This window comes from Sugiyamaella lignohabitans, chromosome A, assembly GCF_001640025.1.
Source record: "Sugiyamaella lignohabitans strain CBS 10342 chromosome A, complete sequence".
NCBI lineage: Eukaryota > Fungi > Ascomycota > Dipodascomycetes > Dipodascales > Trichomonascaceae > Sugiyamaella > Sugiyamaella lignohabitans.
In genome coordinates, this window is record NC_031672.1 from 2,732,882 (window position 1) to 2,753,760 (window position 20,879).

A 20,879-nucleotide genomic window follows, 5' to 3' on the forward strand; every position below is an offset into this window, starting at 1 on the left:
CAGAATCCAGTCAAGATCCTCTCTCGACCTCCGTATTCATAGTATCCCTAGCTGTACCTTTACTTCGATCCTGATTTTTACAATTGGTAGCGAGCGACACCAAAACACTGGCAACTGAGTCAATGAAATACTCAGCCTAATATGCTTCTAGCTCTGATGCTGATACCGACAGTTTTTTTCAAGACGTTGACAACACCATGGAAGACGAACCTAGCGTGCAGAACCTCCAAGCCCTTATAGACGAAGTCAAGGCACTTCGCGCAATAGTGAACAGCCGAACCCAACATCAGAACGTGGCCACCCCCCAGAACAACAAGGCCCCGTTAACCTGGGAAGAAGTCCAACAAGGTATTAAGGCTCGGTTCTATGCCTATGAGCAGGAAACTGTTCTTAACACCTACACGACAATCCGTCAAACGTCTACCGTAGAGGAGTATGGACGTGCATTTGGACGCGTTGTCTCGCAACTACGCGTAGAAGACGTACCGTCGGATACTGCCCTGAGGGTTAGATTTATTAGCGGACTCCGCGCTGAATGTGGCCCCATGGTCCGCCTCATGAACCCAACGACCTGGGAAGAGGCCTTTGACATCGCTTATCGTTTCAGCTTGGAAGGGTCAGAATCGTCTTCTCTCCAAGGAACAACTCACTACCAGGCAGGCCCTTCCGCACCGTTTAACTACCCAGGCGGAATGGACCACAATGGAGACCTTATCATGGGCAACGCTAACCGTCTCCGACCACTGACCGAAGCCGAACGCGAAGCCCTCCGCAAGAGTGATTGTTGTTTCCGCTGTCGTCGCCAGGGCCATATCGCCCGAGACTGCCCTAAGGGGAAAAGGGCCGCGTCATTAACTCGGCTCAAAAATGACGCAATAACAGACTCAGTAAAGCCCCTGACTAGATCCCTTAGTACCACCGTTCTCCCGCCTCAGCCACCTCAAGAATCAGAATCCCTATTCACGGTGCCCTTCAAAGCTTCAGAGCGAGTGGAAGTCAAAGCCCTACTGCACACTGGTTGTGAGACGAATCTCGTCCACCCGGATGTTATCAGCCAATTAGCGAGAGGAACGGAAGTTAAAGTCTCTTCAGTAAAACCCCGATCCATAGTACCATCAATAAATTCGGCTACCATTAACTTCAATATCACCACTTTCGCTTCGCTAAGAATTCGTCGACCAGGATTTGAGGAGACCATTCACGCCTACATCGTCCCGGATTTAGCCCACGAGCTCGTACTAGGACTCCCGTTTATTGCGTCCCACGAGCGGGACATCCAATGGGCCCAACGCACCTTCTGTGGCCACTACGTGCCCCAAGACCCGCTCCCCAGGAACTGTCCCTTAGTCTCTCAGTCTGCAACGCTCCTAACCAAACCTCCAGTCACCCCAGTCACCCAGTTGCCCTAGTTGCCCCAGTCACCCCAGTCACCCAGCTGCCCTAGTGCCCAGGCACTCTAGTCACTCCAGTCACTCCAGTCACTTCACTCACCTCAGTCACCTCAGTCACTCTAGTCACCCCGGTCACGCAGTTGCCCTAGTTGCCCCAGTTGCCCCAGTTGCCCCAGTTGCCTCGCCTCAATCACCCCAGTCACCCCAGTCACCCCAGTTACCCCGATCGAATTCAACTATATCGACTTCGACACCGGAAAAAGAGTCAAGCACGCGCCACGAATACGCTCTCTACTACCTGTGGGCGTCAGTGTTCCCGGGTACCCCGCTTTAGGTCCACCTCACAGAACTTGCCTCCGCTGGGCAGCCTACAATTTCATCCTTTGTGACCGAAGAGTTTGCCGATGTGGTTACTAACGAGGCCCTACCACGCTCCCCGATTGCGCCCGGAATGTTTTTTTTTTTTTTTTTTGAGATTAACTTCCGCAACCACGAGAGAATCCCCGCGAAACGGCCTTATCGTATGTCCTACCAAGAGAAACTAGAGCTAGAGAAACAACTAGAAGCTCTCCTTGCCAACCAGTTTATCCTGCCTTTCTCGTCTCCGTTCGCGGCCAGGCACCACCGGGACAAGACTTGCCAGGTCGGAGAGGACATTTTGCTACATGCACAGGCGTATGGCAAGCCTGAACCAATTCTTGAAGGCCCACCCTGTGTACGCAGGTCCATATACCATTGTTAAGGAGATGGGGGACAATTCGTTCGAAGTAGATATTCAAGAAACATCCAAGAAGCACCGCACCATCAACAAAAATGGTTCCGCAAGTTCCACCGCTCAGAGTTTTACCCAACCTCCCTACCAAGCCATTCGGAAAGAGTCGTGTTGAGTCGTATCAACGAAGTGACGAGCATTTGTGCGATCAACAACAAGAAGATGACGACGTTCGTCAACTGGCAAGACTGCGACCCCCTCCACACTACCGAGATCAGTCAAGAGCCACTCAGGAAAATGGAGCCGCAACTGTTTAGGCTACTAGTCAGTAGCTGGAATCAAGCGGCACGCGAAGGGGCTACTGAGAAGGTACCAGACTGCCCGCTCATCGTGGTATCTGACGATACTGTGCCTAGAATCGAGGCTGATTCTAATAGGACCGGGGCGAATGTAAGAAATGCGACAGCTGGAGAGCCAACCTCGTCCAACCAGCCGTCGGAAGTGCCGCGGGATGGTCACCCACTGGGTTTCGCAGGACAGCGTCTATAAACATCTTCACGTGACGTGTGGCGTGATTTTGAAGAAGTAACAAGTAGTCTTATGAATAAAATTACTAATTAAATCAGAATCCAGTCAAGAGCCTCCTTCGACTCCCGTATCCCTAGTATCCCCGTAGTCGGACCTTTACAGAATCCTAATTCTGAAGATATCAATAAGGTTCGATGGTCTAGTTGGTTATGGCATCTGCTTAACACGCAGAACGTCCCCAGTTCGATCCTGGGTCGAATCAATTTTTGGCTAAGCCTAGTATTTTTTTTATATATAATACGCCTCTGTCATATTTTAGAACCAAATATTGGTCGTTTGTCAATAAACAAGTCGGCAAACCTCAAATACGCCCAGAAGGAACTTCCTCTTCTTTACATTTAAGTTCTTGTGAGTCTTTCTAAACCAAATGTCTCGAGAATAAGCGGCATGAGCCCTTGAAGATGCGAAAAGCCGTAAGAGGTTTAAAAATGTTCTTTTTAGTGTTTTAACCCATCAGTGTACACGTCGAGAGGATTATTCTAGACATCTTCCATGGTATGTGCTCTTTTAGTACTGAAAGACATCCAGTTTATTTGGGCACTTGTTCTCATGTGGTATCGGAGATAAGATGGGTGACGGTATCGGGGACTAATACCGGGTTTCGAAGTAAGCACGACCGGTACACAGCTTTCTGCTTGGATTAATTTCGGGTATACTCCATGAATCCATGAATATTGAAGCAGCCACACGATAGTGGCATTGGAACCCTATGATTAACAGCCTCAACCTGAAAATCCCCCATATCTAGCTTCGATATCGAAAAATAGCGGGAGTCTTATTTTGCGTTCACCTAATAATCCTTTCAAATGAATTAATTTCAGCAGGCATCTCTGGAGCTTGTTTTACGTCGGAATTATGCTGAAATATTGGGTCATCATCTGTTATGTTACAGCACAGACGAACTATGGTCTCAGATTATAGAGAAAAACTAGATTAATAATAATGTATTAATATATAAATAATCGAATCATTCCAGATCGCTCAGGAACGTTACTCGATCCCAGCTGGTGTACAAGGGTTACGCCTAGCAAGTTATGGAATAACTTAACATAGCTAAAACTAATATCTCAAAGGTTATAACATGGTCTGTTGGCAAACAACTGAGAGACTCAGTGTTTATAACAATGGCTAAAAAGTGAGAAAATCATAACATTAATAAAAGAGACATGAGAAACTAGTGCTACTAGAGCAGATCAACAACAAGAAAGAAAGAAAAGTGAATAATAGTTCAATAGGTAAGTTCGTAACAGTCAAGGTCGCAGTAATCCAGCCCATTCAGCTCTCAATTGGACCCATCCCATGTATTTACGTTCAGCTCATTTCAACCACTTGATCAGGTTGATAATAACTGTGGAAACTGAACCTCAAGTTAATATGTCATGAAAGAGTGGTATTACTACGGTTCATTGGCCAGGTGTCTTAAGGTGACCATAGATGTCACCAGGGATGGGAACACCTTGCCTCAAATCTGCTTGAATCCTCATCATCCGTCCATGAAAAATAGTGGAACTGGATCCCAATCCAAAATGTCGCAAAGCAAGATTGCGCCGTAAATGAATGGGGTCAAGTATATTCAGGAGTAGAACAGCAAGGAGCCGAAACTACCGTAGTCGAACAAACTAAACGGTCAGCAGCTCGCGGTGTGCGAGGCGACGGGTCTAGTGAACAACAAGGGACGATGAGAAAATGCAGATATGAGGTCAGTAAACCAATGAATGATAGACGAAGTCGGTCGGGACTCGGGGTGTCCTCGACTGAAATCGCCAATCCAACAGGAAATCGTAATGACTACTATTCCAATAGTACCAAATTTGGAACCATAACTCTGGTAATTCTTAAGGTATTTGAGTTTCTTCAGTTAAAGTTCAGATGAGACGAAAACTATCACCGTGATTCAACAGTTAAGAAACGAAACGAACAAAATGAATTGTGGCCAGGAAACTGCCAGATGGGCTGGTAACCACATACCATGAATGAATGAACTTATTAATAAAGCATCGGTCCCCCGCACTCAAGTACGACGGTAGATCCGATGAAATTTAGGAACCTCTTTCCGTAATCCCTTGGATTGATAGTATTCAGAGAGGAAGGGCGATGCACGATTCTACTAAAATTTGATTTTAGTGCCTTGGACAAACCATATGGAGAAAGTGAATCAATCATACCCATGGAATGTCTAACTTTACCTGATTGAGGGTCGCTATGGATACCAACCAAGAGTGAATAGTCCATTATGTTATATTTTTCAAGGAGTGCAACATCTGAGGCTAATTGGATTAGAAATTTGTCTCGCTTGCCTTTTCCCATAAGAATTACTTCTTGGTTTTCCAGCCAATCACCGTCTTTATTGATATCGAGGTCATTAATGACACTACTAACTCCCGATCGGTTTCTGTGCTTAATTCCTTTAAGATCATAGACCATATTGACATCTGTGTCAAGCAAATTCTTCATGACAACAAAATGAGTGTCTTTGCCAAGCGTTCTAAGAGTGAAATGACCAAGATAGGTAGGGATTAACGTATCTGGGTTCTCTTGGATATGAGAGTAATAGTCCCTCATGAAAGACTCTCCCATTAAAGTATTGTGCTCCTTGCGTTGAATAGTTTTGATAATGTATTTCCGATCGGCTGTGAAATAAAAGTCAGCATCGGTCTTTCCGGGAGATTTTTCGTGCAGAGCATCATGATCAAAAAGGAACGAATTCAAATAGTAGGGAAAATAAGACCCACAAAGTGTGCGAATATTCTCGTAAACAGAGGGGAAATGGCACTGAACCACGGCATCGGGAGAAACCTTGAACGTTTTGTGTCCTGGCTGAAAGAACTGGACTCTAACCTCGGGATGAACAATGGGAGGATTCTCAACAAGGGAGGAGTAAATACCCAAAAAAATAAGATATTTCTTAGGAGCAATGGGGCTGGACTTTAACCCAAGCTTTCTTTTAAAAGAGTCAATCTTGGCTTCAGCTCTTTTCATGAGCATAGTTTTCTTATCTTCGTCAAACTTCACAAATTTAGGATTTAAAGCGGCATCGACTGATCCGAAACGTGGAGGGTACTCACAAGTAGCGTCCTGCAAGATATTGCCTGAGATGGCTGTAGGCAGGTCGTAGGTGTCTGAAACAATTGACTGGCTTGAGTTGCAAACCGAGGAACTAACTGAGCCTTCACGCTCATTTGCTATCATCTCATCAATTTCGGGTTGCAACAAAAATGGGCAAACCCTGGGTCTAACAGGTTTAACCGGAAGTGATATTTGTTTATCGGTAGTAAGATTCTCTTCAATCAATACCGTTTGAGTTGTTGAGATGTCTGACGGCTCCTCGCGAATTGCCATATTAGAAGACTCTTTACAAGACGAGTCATCAGAATGGTAGTTTGAGGCTATAGGTGCAACCTCACAAAGTATGTTGCCGCCATGGTTCACCACGATGTCTAGAGAGACTTGAGTGGGAGTGCTCCAAATTCGATGAAGATTGTCTGCTTCAGCAGAGACTATAGAATCCATTTCAACCTCTGAGTTAGGCACTATAATGTTTTTAGTTCCACGGCCAGAGCTTATTTCCTTGGCAATGTATTCCTCATAATCGGTCTGTTCAAGTCCAAAATTATCCGTAGTAAGTGTTTCTTTGGAGTCAATTGATCCAGTTCGTGAGTAGGGAGCTTTACCAGAGTCATAACCCATACTATTATCAATATTAAGGCGAATGGTTGAGTCTACCTGGGAGATTTTACCGTGAGCACCATGTTTAGAATAGTAGGCCAACTTTTCACAGTTAGGGTAGGCATATCTAGGGTTTTCAATAATTCCAATATGAGATCGATCTTTGTGAGCTTGGTGTTTGCTACCATACTTGGTCAAAAAGGCTTGGCAGTTGGGATAAGACGAACGAATGTCCTCAACTGAACAGGTTTGACGAATTCTCAAATTATCAGTTGGCATTGGCTTTGACTCAACTCCACCATCATTAACAGAGTGGTAGTTGGCAACCACCGACTCATCCCTCTTAAGGTGATGACGGCACTTGCGATACAATCGACGAATACCCATTGTTAACTAGAATGGGTGATAAACAAAAAATCAATAATAGAACGTTGGTAAAAATAATCTTGGAACAATACCGGTGTGTAAACTTAGCAGGCAGAATTGTTTTAACAAATAGTGGAAAAAGAAGGAAGAAGCGGAAGTTTTCCCTCCTTGTATATGGAGAAGAGCCCAGAAATTATGGGACGAAAATTATGGACTGCTTGCAACCCCCCCCCCCCCCCCCCCCCTCCCTCGGGGGATCATTGTAACCATTTTGTGCAGCTTTAAAAGAGGATTAAAAAACTGAAAAACATGGAAAATTTAAACAAATTTCACTTCACAATTGTAAGTCATTTAGTTAGCTATAACCGCGCCTCAAAAGGTGATCTCAGGGGGTATTCGGACGTTCGGTCACGTGATGTGGTTTACTTAACCAGTGTGATGGCGCTACTTTTTACAAACTGGGTTGGCTCCTAAGGTGTCTATATGGTTTAAAGCTCAGCGTATAAAAGACCGTTGAAATACGATGACAAATCTAGATCTGATTAAAGAAAGCTGATGGCATTCGACTCGACCGAGTCTGATTTATTTTTGAATGCCTGAAGGTTTGTAGCAAACTATATAAGCATATTGACCATGACACTGAGAAAGATTGAATGCATCTTTTAAGAGAACAATTAGCTAAATTCAATAGCATCCATACAAGTATTTCAGAAGATTTCAACTATCAATCTATCTCCCGAGGATGATCTGCGAGGACAGATGCTGGTAGATTCGCTGGATGCCGCTTTAATAAAATCCCAGGAAAGTTCTGTCCAAGGGGAAAGCTAAGAGACACATCAAACATTGGAGACAATCTAGAGCCCTATTTCAATTCCTGGAAACTGAATACAGTTGCTTTTATTGACTTTGCCATTCGGTGCCATATATGCATGCATGTATATGCAGGGTCCAATGTTGACATGTACTTGTGCCACGAGCTCGTGCTTTGTGACTGATTCTTGAAAAAATCTTAAGACCGGTCGAATTTACTATCATATACGTTGTCACCTGATGATACACAAGTATAAATATTGCCCTCTACTATAATACTTAGTTGCTATACGTATCTATATTACAGCTATATAACCAGAATAGCTGCAACCCATGTGTATGAGTTTGAGTCTTTATGGATAAAAGTTAAACTAATTCAACTAGTGAATTATATAGCCAAGGTATTTGTTGGATAGGACCGTAAGAAAAAAAACGAAAAGCGGGGCTCGGCCCCGTCTCCGGCAGCCGGAGGCACGGATCGAAATCAGACCGAGTCTGATCCCAATATTTACATACAGGCCAAGGCAATTGGCAATCACTCTGCAATTGCCGCCTCTTACATACCTACATCTACATGCATTATATACTTTACATCTTTAATATCTGTGGTGTTTGTTGGCTCTGCCAGTGCTAACCGTGGGCACCACTGTGGATTCCATGAAATTGAAGAACCTTGCTGCATAGTCGCCAGGTCTCATACAACTAAGAGTGGTGGGATCATGGAGCAATCCCAATGCTGTTCTCTTCAGAGCTTGTGGTTTGTTATAGGGTGTCAAAATGTCAATGATTCCCATTACACTCTTTCTACTCTCATCGTACTTACCAACCAGCATGGAGTAGTCGAAGATGTTATTTCTCTTCAGGAATGCAACATCGTTCATCATCTGGATCACGACCTTTGTTCTTTCTTCATCATTCATGTGAATAGCCTCCTTGTGTTTCATCCACTCAATGTCTTTGTACACCAACCGACCAACATTGTCTGTATTTTCGTCAACGGCTCGATTGTACGTAGACCCCTTAAGATCATAGACTCTGTCAACCTGGCTGTGTCCTGAGAACAAATTCTTCATCACAACGAAATGAGTTCGCTTGCCATTATTTTCGTGGGTATAGTGACCAAGGAATACTGGCAAAAGACTATTCTTATGTCGCTCAAGGTGCTTAACATATGAGGGTAACAAGTCAATCAGCACTTTGTGTTCGGAACTGGGAATTGTCTTAATGATGTACTTACCGTCTTCAGTGTAGAGCAAATCGGAACCAGATCTACCAGGAGACTTGATAACAATAGCAGCAGAATTCAAGTCAAATGCGCTCAGGTAGTCGCTGGTTCTAATTCCCTGTCGTCTACGAATGGTATTAAATAGATCTTGCGAATGTCCCTCAATTGTACCACCAGCCACAGCGTGAATCGTGGGAGAAGAGGTATGGCTCACACCAGGAGCCAAACTAGTGCGCACGCATCTGTAAACACCATCAAAGAAAATGGTAGTTCGTAATGATCGAGTAGGTGTTTTTTTCTCATAGGAGTGTTTGGTTGTAGTTGGAATACTTACCTTTTGCTGGTGTGAGCTGCTAGGACGAGTTCCTTGTGTATCACGAGGATTAGTAGAAATTTTGGTGGCAGAAGGCACTCGCTTTTTAAGACGAGGTGCTCTTGCCGCTTCCCAAGTGGATAACCGCCCACTCAAGTGAGACTCTACTTCCTTGATGGATTCAGTACTGACAGTCTCACCAAGGGTAAGAACAAATTTAAGATGCTTCTCTACTCCTCTAATGGCCCTCCATAACTCTACTTCAGAGCGGTCAATCTGACCTCTAGCAATCTCGATGGTTTCATTGAGATCTTCTATAGCAGACGTTACAGTAGACCAAGCACTGGATTGAGACAGGCGTGCTTTTCGAACAAGCTCCTGAGTCTTCTTCTCACAGAGCTTCTCACAGACATAGGTGTTGCAGTAGCTTTTAATCTCCAGGTACTTGACAGCCAATTCATTGGCGGAGTGGAACTTACTTTGTACCGAGCGGTCCCATAGGGGCTGTGGAATGTGTACCTCAGGTAAAAGGTAAGAGCATGTGTAAAGGTTATCTGTAAATTTGATTAGGTTGCGAGCCATGTATCGCACCGGTCTCGCATAGTTTGCGAATGAGCGTCGAAGGGGTATATCGTAGTGATACATCTTGCAGTGTTACGTAATACGTGAGGGGGGGAAAGAGACTGTAAACAAAACGAAAACAACACCACATTTATAATTAGGGGCATTACTGCACGTGATTACGTGCATAGAGTTGGGATCGGTGGCTAGGCGATGGATCTTCACATGCTGCACATGTACGGCTATGCTAGATAAGGTACGATAAGATAAGGTAAGATAAGATAAGAGAAGATTTGGCCAGCGTTTTAAGCTTATTTACCAAAGTTTATAATTTCACTAAAAACAGAGGGTATGTTGAAACTAGGGCCACAACTGTATGTGATATGCTTTCTAAAGAAGAATCTTCCACGTTCGACGAGACCCAAGAGCCAATAATTTATGAAGAAATATCAAGTAGCTAGCTCTACAATCAAAATGTAGTGTCAATAAAATAGCCCATTAATACTTGGACGATGTTGTTGTCAACGCTTGAAAATCTTTCAAAAAGGGAATTCAATTGTAAACAAGAGCAGAGTATTCAAAAATGAGGTGAAGTTAGGAGTATTCAAGAGAGCAGGGGGAAAGAGTGGAATGAATTACGGTCCACAAGCTTCATGGGGATATTCTAAAGTACGATAGGCTTGGCATGGCCCTCGCTGTGTGATATTCTCGGGGTAGCGCAGGCAGCAGCTGTCGGTTGGAAGCTCAGGGGGGCTTGGCGATCAATAGTTCGGAAGTAAAGCTGCTGCTGGTGGGCGCAGGCGATCGGGAGATTAACCGTGCAGGTGGCTGCAACCCCTGGGATTACTCAAATCGGCAGGCATCTAATGCTGCCTGAGTTGATCATTGATATAAAATTCAAAGCGTTAAAACTAAGTTTCATAAATCTATTAGAGTAGAGTAGACGACAGTAAAAAGGGAGTGTCATTATGACGAACGAGATATATCTGGTCAGCGCGACGAGGGTAAGTATGCTGGTGCAGCCGGCACTCTCCTCCCAAATGCACCCCAGTCGAGGCCTGCATATGAGCTTTCTGCTATTGGGAGATAAACATTGGACCGGGCTCCTAGCTAATCTCCAGCATAATCTACTCTTCACGACGCAATAGACTGGGTAGAACGGGCTTAGTCCGACTCGCATAGGCCAACCCAGTCCTGCCCAATCCCGTCGGGCCCAACAACAGCCAAATTGAGCCTGCTGGATTGTCGAGCATAATTTTATAAACCACAGCACATATCAGTTGTTAGACACAAATAATTTTATATATATTGGTATTCTGAGCATTATTCTCTGTAAAATCATAAGTCGCAAAATCGAGATCCAAATCTTCATGGGTGTCATGAAGGTCGCAACATTATGAAGGTGCAAGGTGTCCCAGTCTCAGTGGTCAAGGAAGGTATCAGCCGAGTTTCAGGCAGTGGGGCGTAGTAAATCCAATGACCAGCTGCAGAAGAGACTACGCTTGGGCCCTTATTTGGGTCTCATTTGGGCTGCACTTGGGCCGCTCCAGTCTGCTCGGGCCCCGAGCGTGCCCCAATGCCCAGCCGATATGCATGCATAAGCCCGATGGCCGCCTGCCCGTTATCTTGCATATAGGCCCGTTCGGCTTAACCTGCGATGAGATATCCCTTGGCATTTCCGTACTAAGTTAGGACCCCCGCGAGACAACTCAAAACGAGCTAGTGGTAGAATCAGATTTAGCGACAACACAAATGTTTAAACAGGAGAAAACAAATAAAAGCTCATTTTCTTGCTGAAGTTCACCGGTTAGTTATGTGGTTATGTGGTCCATAAGTTATGCTACCATCTTGGCAGCACTATGCATGCATGCCTGGTCTGTGGGAGGAATCTCGACATAATTTTTATGACCCAATTACATATAAGCAACTGAATTCGCTCTTTTTTGGTTTATTCTGTTTCTTCTCTTCTTCTCTTTAGAATAACACTTCTTGCTCTTCTACGACTTCAAGTTTTGTTCTGTGATTTTTTTAACCAGCGTTCAAACTCTCTATTATTATCGTTATTACTCTAGTGTGTTGATTTACTTAGCCACTATGAGTAGACTTGCTTCTCTTTCTGTCAAGAAAGCTGGTGCCCAGTCCTCTTCTTCTGTTAAAAACATTGGCCACCAATCAGCTTCAAACAAATCCAAATTGTTCTCTACTGGTTCAAAGGCCCTGAAGGCTATCAAACGAGCTTGCCATTCCAAATCCAGCTCCCAATCTATTGGTTCTACTCAAACTTCTCAATCATCTGTTCTTGAAGTTAATTCCACCCAATCGTCAACAACTAAAGTTGACTTTGATCAGTATCCTCAATGTATTGTCCGTGGTTCGTCCTCCTCAGTTATCGACTACCTAGCCGAAACTCCTATGGCTGCTCTTGACCTTTGTCCCTATGTTGACAAGACTGGTGCCGGCCCTTCTTCTAAGAGAGCCCCTTGGTGGGATCCTCTTCCTAAGCCCGACTCCTTCACCTACAGCACCACAGTCCCCTCTTCAAGATATCACAGCTCTACTTCGGAGAGCAAAGGCAAATCCAATGTTTATTATTCTACTGTCCCCATTACTGAGAAGCCAATTGATGATCCCCTCACCAAGTTCGCCAATTGTTCAGAAGGCTTCATTTATCAACTGTCGGTTGGAGACCACCGTCAGAATGCCTACGCATATCAGAACATATCCCAGTGGTCACGTATATTCAAGTGCCTTGATGATGGCACTGCTTCTCTTTCTGGTGCCTCATCGCCTTCTCTATTCAAGAGATTTTGGTCGAAGCTCTTCAAGAAAACAAAGGATGAAGTTCAATTCACTGAAGATTACTTCAAGCAGTTGGCAATTGATAACATGTCTAATTTATCATTTCAATCTTTCAATGACGAGGCATTTACCTCCATTAGAAAATCACTCGGAGTCAAGCTCCCTAATTGGACTCACTTCTTGGTTGACGGTCATGATGACATTATTTATACGTATGACGGCAAATTCGCCCTTCATACAATTGATCACACAGAGGCCTCTGCTTTGTATGGAATGGCTACCAATCTCAGCCACCACTTGAACCGATACAAAAAAACACAAATCACTAATTACATCGGCCTGTATCGTGTTGGAAATCAATATTTTGCTCTTGAGAGCTTACCTTTCATTGAGACCAATCTAGTCAACGCCTTCTTCATGCGTTATGATCCCACAGAGGCCAACATTTATCTCCCCCTCGAGAATGCCAAGTGTCCCATTCTCTCGTCCAAACACTATCGACTTCAACCAGTGACAAATCGTGCCACTAAACAGGACAAGAAAACATTATTCCGGGATCTCAAGTTCCTGAAGGACAATCTAGCCTTTGGCTACAGATTAATTGTAGGAGACATCAGGGGAGAACTCCGTTACAAATTTGGCAACGTTTTGCCGTCACATTCCGACCCAGTCCCAAATCCACAAATCTTGACAATGTCGGAGTCACAATTCAATCTCTTCACTCGAGAGATTGATATTGTGTTTCAGTAACAGTGGATCTAATCGGTCTTGGTCTGCACTAGTCTTGTCAATTCCTGTGACATTCCAATGGTCATGCAACTTGTTCCTAGGCCCTCGACGGTGTAGGTGTCTTCCCATGTGGTAAGTAGAGCTTGGAGTTCTAAATCATCTCCAGTGGCTTATGACATCGTGAGTTGACTGTTCGGTGCTACATGATATGGACCCATTCCGATTCAGGCGCCGCCCGACCGGCGACTGTCCAGAGTGGATTCAGATCAGTTGTTGTTTCCTTTCACCTCAGCCAGTACTTGCTCCTTGTGCAGTGGTGGGCATTCCTGCCATGGCATAGGAGTTGACTGGTGGCTCTGTAGTGGCGCGTTCTGCTGCCTTTCAGGTTAGGTGAAGAGAATTGAGACAGTAGTGGCTGTTCTGATCCACGAAAATTAGGCCATGGGTTCTGATGCAGACTCTAGGTTTCTTCAGTCACTCAAGTAGACATCTGCGATTCTTGGGTACCATCTTACCTTGTAGTTGGAACGACCTGACTCCTGATAAGGAACTGACTAGCTGGTACAGACCCACCGATGGATCACCACAATTCATTACACTAATTATTGGCCTCCGGGTTCTTTTTGACGACCGATACGACAACTCACACACTTCATTATTATTATTATTATCATTTTGTCTCTTGTTTATATCTTAATAACAATACATCCTATGAAACTCACATTCTTTTAACTCTATAACTGGAACTAGACCCTAGCCGATGCAGATATTGTTTTGAAAAATGCCTCTGCTGGATATATTACATTTGTATTATCTTAACAGCAGGAGAAGTCTAATTAATAAGTCGGGACATGAATCCATCATATCTAAACATATTACATATTTCTTGTGATTGTTTGGGAACAGTAGTTTTACTCCTGTCGGCTGGGGTCGGATATCAGCATACTAGTTTTGGTTTATGGGGCGATATATACAAGTAGAAATAAAGAGAATATAGCACATGCCTTACCAAATGATAGTTGCGAAAATGATATGGAATACCTGTGATAATGCAGATTCTGGACCTGCAGAGCACCCAAAAATCGGCACCAGTCATTCTTCAGACACCTGGGGTGCAAGCTACTAGGTTAAATTTGTAGATCTAGTTAAAACCTGGTCTGTCTCAGGTCTCAGTTGTCATTAGACCTTTCACAAGCATGTTTCGGACTGTCGTGGTAGCTGCTCAGAGCGTCTGATATTCAGGGAGCGGCTATTAAAGTGGTCTCCAAAGTCCTGAGCACACAGATACAACTCTCAGCTCCAGCTGTTTCTACATAGGAAAGAAGAATAAATTTGAATATAGACTTATTTTGAATAGTTGAAAATCAGCACAGCTCAAGCATCCTCAAGCATTCTAGGGAGAACCCGCGTCGTGAGAGCCTGCATCTATTGTGGTTATCTTTTGATAAGGGCAAGGAAACTGGTGATGCATGGTCAACCACCATTTTTCGCCAGGTGAACCAAAAAAAATAGAGGGAGTGTGAACGCTTATTAAATATTTATTTCTGCATTTCTGTAACGACCAAACGCTTGCAAGTGAAAATTAATTAGTAGACAATCGAGCGGCGTAGCCTGTGAAGATTTAAGCTTCTAGTGTCATTTGAGCCCAGTAAGCGAAGGGTTTCGGCAGCGCTTAGAACTTTTCAACCAAAATGAAAGAGTTTTTAGTTGACGATCCCCCGAGATATATCTCGGGGATCGAATTCGGTGTTCTTAGTCCACAGGAAATCATAAAGCAAGCTGAAGTGGAGATTGCGACTCGTGACTTGTACGACCTAGAAAAGGGTCGTACGCCGAAAGAACATGGTGCTATTGACATGCGAATGGTAAGTTGTCCATATGATGAAGCTTCTCCTTTTTTTCGGCGCGAGTGGAACCTGTATGCCTCTCTTTTCTATGTTGTACCAAGGTTTTTCGTGACCATTCTTTGAATAGATTCTGAGCATGAAGTGTCAACTTGGAGGTCTCGTATGAGCTGAGGGGTGAGGAAGTTAGCTGATATGAGTAGCCGTAACTAACCAGAACAGGGTGTATCTAATGGATTCTCTGAGTGCAAAACCTGTCATGGAAAGCTGGCTACCTGTCAGGGACACTTTGGACATATCAAGCTGGCGCTTCCAGTATTCCATGTAGGATATTTCAAGGCCGTGATTACAATTCTACAGAACATTTGTAAGGTGAGTAAAGCAAGAAGAGAGATAGTGGAGGGGATGGTGTATACAACGACTCGAGCGTAGCGAGAGGAGCAGTGGGGTCTGGGGCGCAGCCCCAGCCGCCAGAGGCATTCAGTCAAAGTTATGAAACTAACTAGTGGAACAGGAATGCTCACGTATTCTTTTGGACGAGGACATGAAAAGAAAATTTCTGTCGGAGCTTCGACGACCGGGTATTGACAATTTGCGAAGAATGCAGATTTTAAAGAAAATCAATGATCAATGTAAGAAGCAGCGGAGTTGTCTGCACTGTGGTGCAATTAATGGTGTGGTGAAGAAGGCAGGTGCTTTGAAAGTAATTCACGACAAGTTCAGATGGATTGGTAAAAAGGTTCCTGATGAAAAGGCCGAGTTTGACAAATCGTTCGATGAAGCCAAGAACGCCAATCCCGAAATCGAAAAGTTTTTGAAAAAGGCCATGGACGATCTTAATCCTCTGAAAGTGCTGAACCTGTTTAGAGAGATTTTACCGCATGAGTGCGAACTGCTAGGCATGGACCCCACAAAGGGACGCCCGGAAATGTACATTTGGAGAGATGTTCCTGCTCCTCCAGTTTGTATTCGTCCTTCAGTCATGCAGGACACAGCCAGTAATGAAGATGATTTGACTGTTAAGCTCACAGAGATTGTCTGGACCAGTTCGTTAATTAGAGCTGGCCTTGAAAAGGGTATGTCAATAGCGAACCTCATGGAACAATGGGATTATCTTCAACTCTCACTGGCGTTATATATCAATGCTGACACGCCGTCTGGTCCTGGTATGCCTGCAGCCAAGCCTATCCGTGCACTATGTCAAAGATTAAAGGGAAAGCAGGGTAGATTCAGAGGAAACTTATCAGGTAAACGTGTGGATTTCTCAGGAAGAACTGTCATTTCACCTGATCCTAATTTACGGGTAGATGAGGTTGCTGTACCAGACAGAGTAGCAAAAATTCTCACCTATCCTGAAAAGGTCAACAGATACAACAAGGCGAAACTACAGAAACTGGTATCTAACGGTGCACTCCAGTACCCAGGAGCCAACTACGTTCTGAAAAAAGATGGCATTGGAAGATTAAATCTGCGGTTCGCTCGTAAAGACAATATAGCCGCTGAGCTACAAATCGGTGATATCGTAGAAAGACATTTAGAAGATGGAGATATTGTGCTGTTTAACCGTCAACCTTCGTTGCATAGATTGTCTATTCTATCACATTTTGCCAAAATTAGACCATGGAGAACATTTCGGCTGAATGAGTGTGTTTGTACACCGTATAATGCAGATTTTGATGGTGACGAGATGAATCTACACGTTCCCCAGACAGAGGAGGCTAGAGCCGAGGCAATGGCCTTAATGGGTGTCAAGAACAATCTTGTTACTCCTCGAAGTGGTGAACCCATCATTGCTGCAACCCAAGATTTCATCACAGGTTCATTCTTGATTTCGAAGAAGGACCAGTTCTTCGATCGTGCTTCATTCTGTGAAATTTTGTCGATGATGTCAGACGGAAATCTACAATTCGACCTACCTCCACCAGCTATCTTCAAGCCTGAACGTCTTTGGACAGGTAAACAAGTGTTCAGTTTGCTCATCAAACCGAATAGACAGTCCAAGGTCATTATCAATCTGGATGCCAAGAACAAAACTTTCCATGCACCACCTAAGGGAGTACCTAATGAAATGTCACCCAACGATGGTTATGTTTTGATTAGAGGAAGTCAAGTTTTGTGTGGTAGTATGGATAAAAACACTCTTGGTGATGGTAAGAAGAATTCAGTGTTCTACGCAATTCTACGTGATCATGGTCCCGTTGAAGCCGCAAATGCTATGAACAGAATGGCCAAGATGTGTGCTAGATGGCTTGGCAACAGAGGTTTCTCCATCGGTATTAACGATGTTACACCTGGAAAAGCACTCAATGCTCATAAGGACAGACTTGTCGAGTTGGCTTACAGTCGTTGTGATGATTTGATTGAACAGCTTGCTCAGGGCAAGCTGGAGACTCAACCGGGTTGTAACGAAGAGCAAACATTGGAAGCCAAAATTGGTGGTTTGTTGTCGAAAGTCAGAGAAGAAGTAGGTGACGTGTGTATTAAAGAGTTGGAGAAGTCCAATGCTCCTCTTATCATGGCAACCTGTGGTTCTAAAGGTTCTACTCTTAACGTATCACAAATGGTGGCTGTTGTAGGACAACAGATTATTAGTGGAAGTCGTGTTCCAGATGGTTTCCAAAACCGTTCATTGCCTCATTTTCCCAAGTTCTCCAAGACTCCTCCTTCCAAGGGTTTCGTGCGAAACTCTTTCTACAGTGGCTTGACGCCTCCGGAGTTTTTGTTCCACGCTATTTCTGGACGTGAAGGTTTGGTTGATACAGCCGTCAAGACTGCTGAAACTGGTTACATGTCACGTAGATTGATGAAGTCCTTAGAAGACTTGTCCAGTCAGTATGACAACACAGTGCGTACATCAAGCAATAGCATTGTTCAGTTTGTATACGGAGGAGATGGCCTGGATCCCTTTGATATGGAGGGTGATGCCAAACCCGTAGATTTCTCACGTACTTGGGCTCACTGCCAGAATATTACCTTCTCCAATGAAGAGAAAAACCTGTTACCATATGAGATTGTACAAGTATGCAACTCCATCATTGACCCCCTAATCAACAGGCTAGAGCGAAGGGATAATCTTGGCGAGCTGGTTAAACAGGAAGACAGTCAGTTGGAAGTCTATGTTGACGAGCACGACCCACAGCGTGACTTTTACCAGTCAGTACGAGAATTTGTGTACAGTAAAGCAGAGGATTTGGCCAATGTACGTCTTCGTAAGAACATGGCCGATCTGTTAGAACCTCCAGAGGGCGAGTATGCCAATGTCGATTTCGACGAGCTTGTATCTGTTGAGAAGAAAATAGCTGTTGACCAGGTATACAAGATTTCTAGAAAGCTAGTGGAGACATTCTTACAAATCTGTTTGTTCAAGTACGAGCGAGCTAAGGTCGAGCCCGGTACTGCGGTAGGTGCTATTGGTGCACAATCTATTGGTGAACCAGGAACACAGATGACACTTAAGACATTCCACTTTGCTGGTGTCGCGTCTATGAACGTCACACTTGGTGTGCCTCGTATCAAGGAAATTATTAATGCATCCAAGACAATCAGTACTCCAATCATTGCTGCTTGTTTGGCCAACGATGATGATGAACGAACAGCTCGTATCGTCAAGGGAAGAGTTGAAAAGACTATGCTCAAGGACGTTGCTGCATACATTGAAGATGTGTACTCTGAACACAGTGCATACGTATCAATTGGTATTGACATGAAGACTATTGATAGGTTACAGCTAGGGTTGACTCTGGACGACATTCGCAAGGCTATTCGATTTGCTCCTAAGCTGAAGTTGACCGACCAGGATGTGAATGTTATCGACCGTTACAACGTTATCCAGGTCTCAGTACGACCTGTCACGTCGACCAGCAAAGCTGTCGAGACAGTTACCGCGTCTGGTCTGACATACATGGATTCCGAATTGTTCCAACGAGCTCAACACCTGAGACGGGTGTTACCAGATGTCGTCGTTAAGGGATTCCCCGATATTGCTCGTGCAGTGATCAATATCCGTGAAGACAACGGCAAGAAAGAGTTACTAGTAGAAGGATACGGACTACAGAACGTCATGATCACAGATGGTGTTGTTGGACACAAAACCACAACTAATCACATTCTGGAAATGAGACAAGTGCTCGGTATTGAAGCGGCAAGGTCCAGTATTATCAACGAAATCCACTATACTATGACCAAACACGGCATGTCGGTAGATCCTCGACACATTCAGCTTCTCGGAGACGTCATGACGTTCAAGGGAGAAGTGTTAGGTATCACACGTTTCGGTCTGGCCAAGATGAGAGACAGTGTGCTACAACTAGCCTCGTTCGAAAAGACAACCGACCACCTGTTCGATGCCTCGTTCTACATGAAGACAGACAAAATCGAGGGTGTTAGTGAATGTATCATCCTCGGCCAGAGCATGAGCATCGGTACTGGCGCTTTCAAAGTGGTGCGACCGCTGGAAGACGTCGACCAGGCCGCTTCCTACCTCAGCAAACCCACTATTTTCGAGGACCTCTGCGAGACTTATGCCTAAAACTCACGATTCCCTTTTTATTACGACCATTTATGTTATAGTTTATATATTTATCATCATGACGACTCCCTACCGACAGGTGCTGCCTCCGGCGGCTGGGGCTCCGCCCCAGACCCCGTGGCTCCTCTCGCTGCGCTCGAGTCGGAGCGTCGACTTCAGTAGAAACTCCTGCGAAGCAGGAGCAACGGGGTCTGGGGCAGCGCCCCAGCTGCCGGAGGCAGAAGGACCCCCAGGAAACGCAGTTGGATTATTAACTATTAGTTTTTATACATTCGTATATCAGTGAGGGTCGTTAAAAAGAAGCAGAAAGGTCATTAACTCTGCCGATCTATCAGATGCAAGGTCGTAACTATGGGTTGGTGGTGGTGGAGAAGAGGGTGGCTAGTTGAGCATGAGGATGGACATGACAAACGGGAACAGCAGCAGGATCAACATGAGGCTTGGCGATACGGTGGCAGCCGCAGAGTGTGACTTTGTAGCGGAGGGACTGGGAAGTGCCTTGGCAGAAGCATTAATAAAGTTTGCCGAACAGTTTGATCTGTGGGCAATGCGTCCTGCCGCTGAATTGTATGTGTATGAGATCTGGTTTTGAACAACACCCGTAAACTCCCAGAATATGTCCATGACTCGCTTGGTGCACCGGGAGCATGAAGGTGCTGTCATGTTGGGATAGGGGATTCCGAGTGGTAAAAGGTACAGATAGGCATCGCCAGTGCTGCTATCAGCGTCAAAGAGTCCGTGTGAGTAGCAGTATTTAGTGTCTCTGTCCAGCTGGGTGGCATTGGAATGGTTGAGGCCCCGCCTTAGACACATGACATCATGAATTACGTCGTAGGCCACAAAATCGTTATAAGCTTGGGTTACCAGGGGGTTTTCGAGGTTGTAGTCGTTTAAACAATTGTCAGCTTGAATGAGTTGGTTGCTGTAATTTGACATTAATGAAGAACACTGTTGGTAGTCGACTGAACAGGATGCATTGAGAACGGTTTCCACTGAGCTGATACCCTGTCTAACGATGGTTACGTATGATTTTGAGTTTAGAAGGAAGAATGACATTGGGTAGCAGTTGATGAAGTCCTCGTTATAAAGGAAGCTCTTGAAAAACTCGGGACATGACGAGTTGGTAAAATTTGTCCCTAGCGAAGTGTCGAAAGTTGTCGGATATACGAACTGGCTGGGAGTTGCAGATGCGAGAGGTAATGTTGTGGATGATGGAAATGATGAACCTACAGTGACAACTGCGGTGGTGGATGCAGTTGTGAACACTTCGGACATTAGCAGCTGTGTTTATTGTGAGTTGTTGTCTATCGTTATTTTACCAGAATAGCTTTGTGGCTTTGGTGAAGA

General features: G+C 44.6%; 5 protein-coding genes and 1 non-coding gene across 6 annotated transcripts; 3 read left to right on the top strand and 3 right to left on the bottom strand.

Annotated features, from left to right (window-relative positions):
* Positions 1-197: 197 nt before the first annotated feature.
* On the top strand, positions 198-1,409 carry AWJ20_866 (gag-pol fusion protein; the record flags this gene model as incomplete). The annotated part of the gene is made up of 1 exon (XM_018882836.1): positions 198-1,409. The coding sequence occupies one exon, from the start codon at positions 198-200 to the stop codon at positions 1,407-1,409; it is 1,212 nt and encodes a 403-aa protein (XP_018735085.1).
* A 1,410-nt stretch (positions 1,410-2,819) lies between these two features.
* Positions 2,820-2,893, top strand: AWJ20_867 (the record flags this gene model as incomplete). The annotated part of the gene is made up of 1 exon: positions 2,820-2,893. It is a non-coding gene; the product is annotated as a tRNA-Val (tRNA).
* A 1,784-nt stretch (positions 2,894-4,677) lies between these two features.
* On the bottom strand, positions 4,678-6,744 carry MSS4 (1-phosphatidylinositol-4-phosphate 5-kinase; the record flags this gene model as incomplete). The annotated part of the gene is made up of 1 exon (XM_018882837.1): positions 4,678-6,744. The coding sequence occupies one exon, from the start codon at positions 6,742-6,744 to the stop codon at positions 4,678-4,680; it is 2,067 nt and encodes a 688-aa protein (XP_018735086.1).
* Positions 6,745-8,129: 1,385 nt separating this feature from the next.
* On the bottom strand, positions 8,130-9,716 carry MSS4 (1-phosphatidylinositol-4-phosphate 5-kinase; the record flags this gene model as incomplete). The annotated part of the gene is made up of 1 exon (XM_018882838.1): positions 8,130-9,716. One exon carries the CDS (start codon positions 9,714-9,716, stop codon positions 8,130-8,132), a length of 1,587 nt encoding a protein of 528 aa, XP_018735087.1.
* A 5,832-nt stretch (positions 9,717-15,548) lies between these two features.
* Positions 15,549-19,532, top strand: RPO31 (DNA-directed RNA polymerase III core subunit RPO31; the record flags this gene model as incomplete). The annotated part of the gene is made up of 1 exon (XM_018882839.1): positions 15,549-19,532. The coding sequence occupies one exon, from the start codon at positions 15,549-15,551 to the stop codon at positions 19,530-19,532; it is 3,984 nt and encodes a 1,327-aa protein (XP_018735088.1).
* Positions 19,533-19,913: 381 nt separating this feature from the next.
* On the bottom strand, positions 19,914-20,807 carry AWJ20_871 (uncharacterized protein; the record flags this gene model as incomplete). The annotated part of the gene is made up of 1 exon (XM_018882840.1): positions 19,914-20,807. The coding sequence occupies one exon, from the start codon at positions 20,805-20,807 to the stop codon at positions 19,914-19,916; it is 894 nt and encodes a 297-aa protein (XP_018735089.1).
* Between the last annotated feature and the right edge of the window lie 72 nt (positions 20,808-20,879).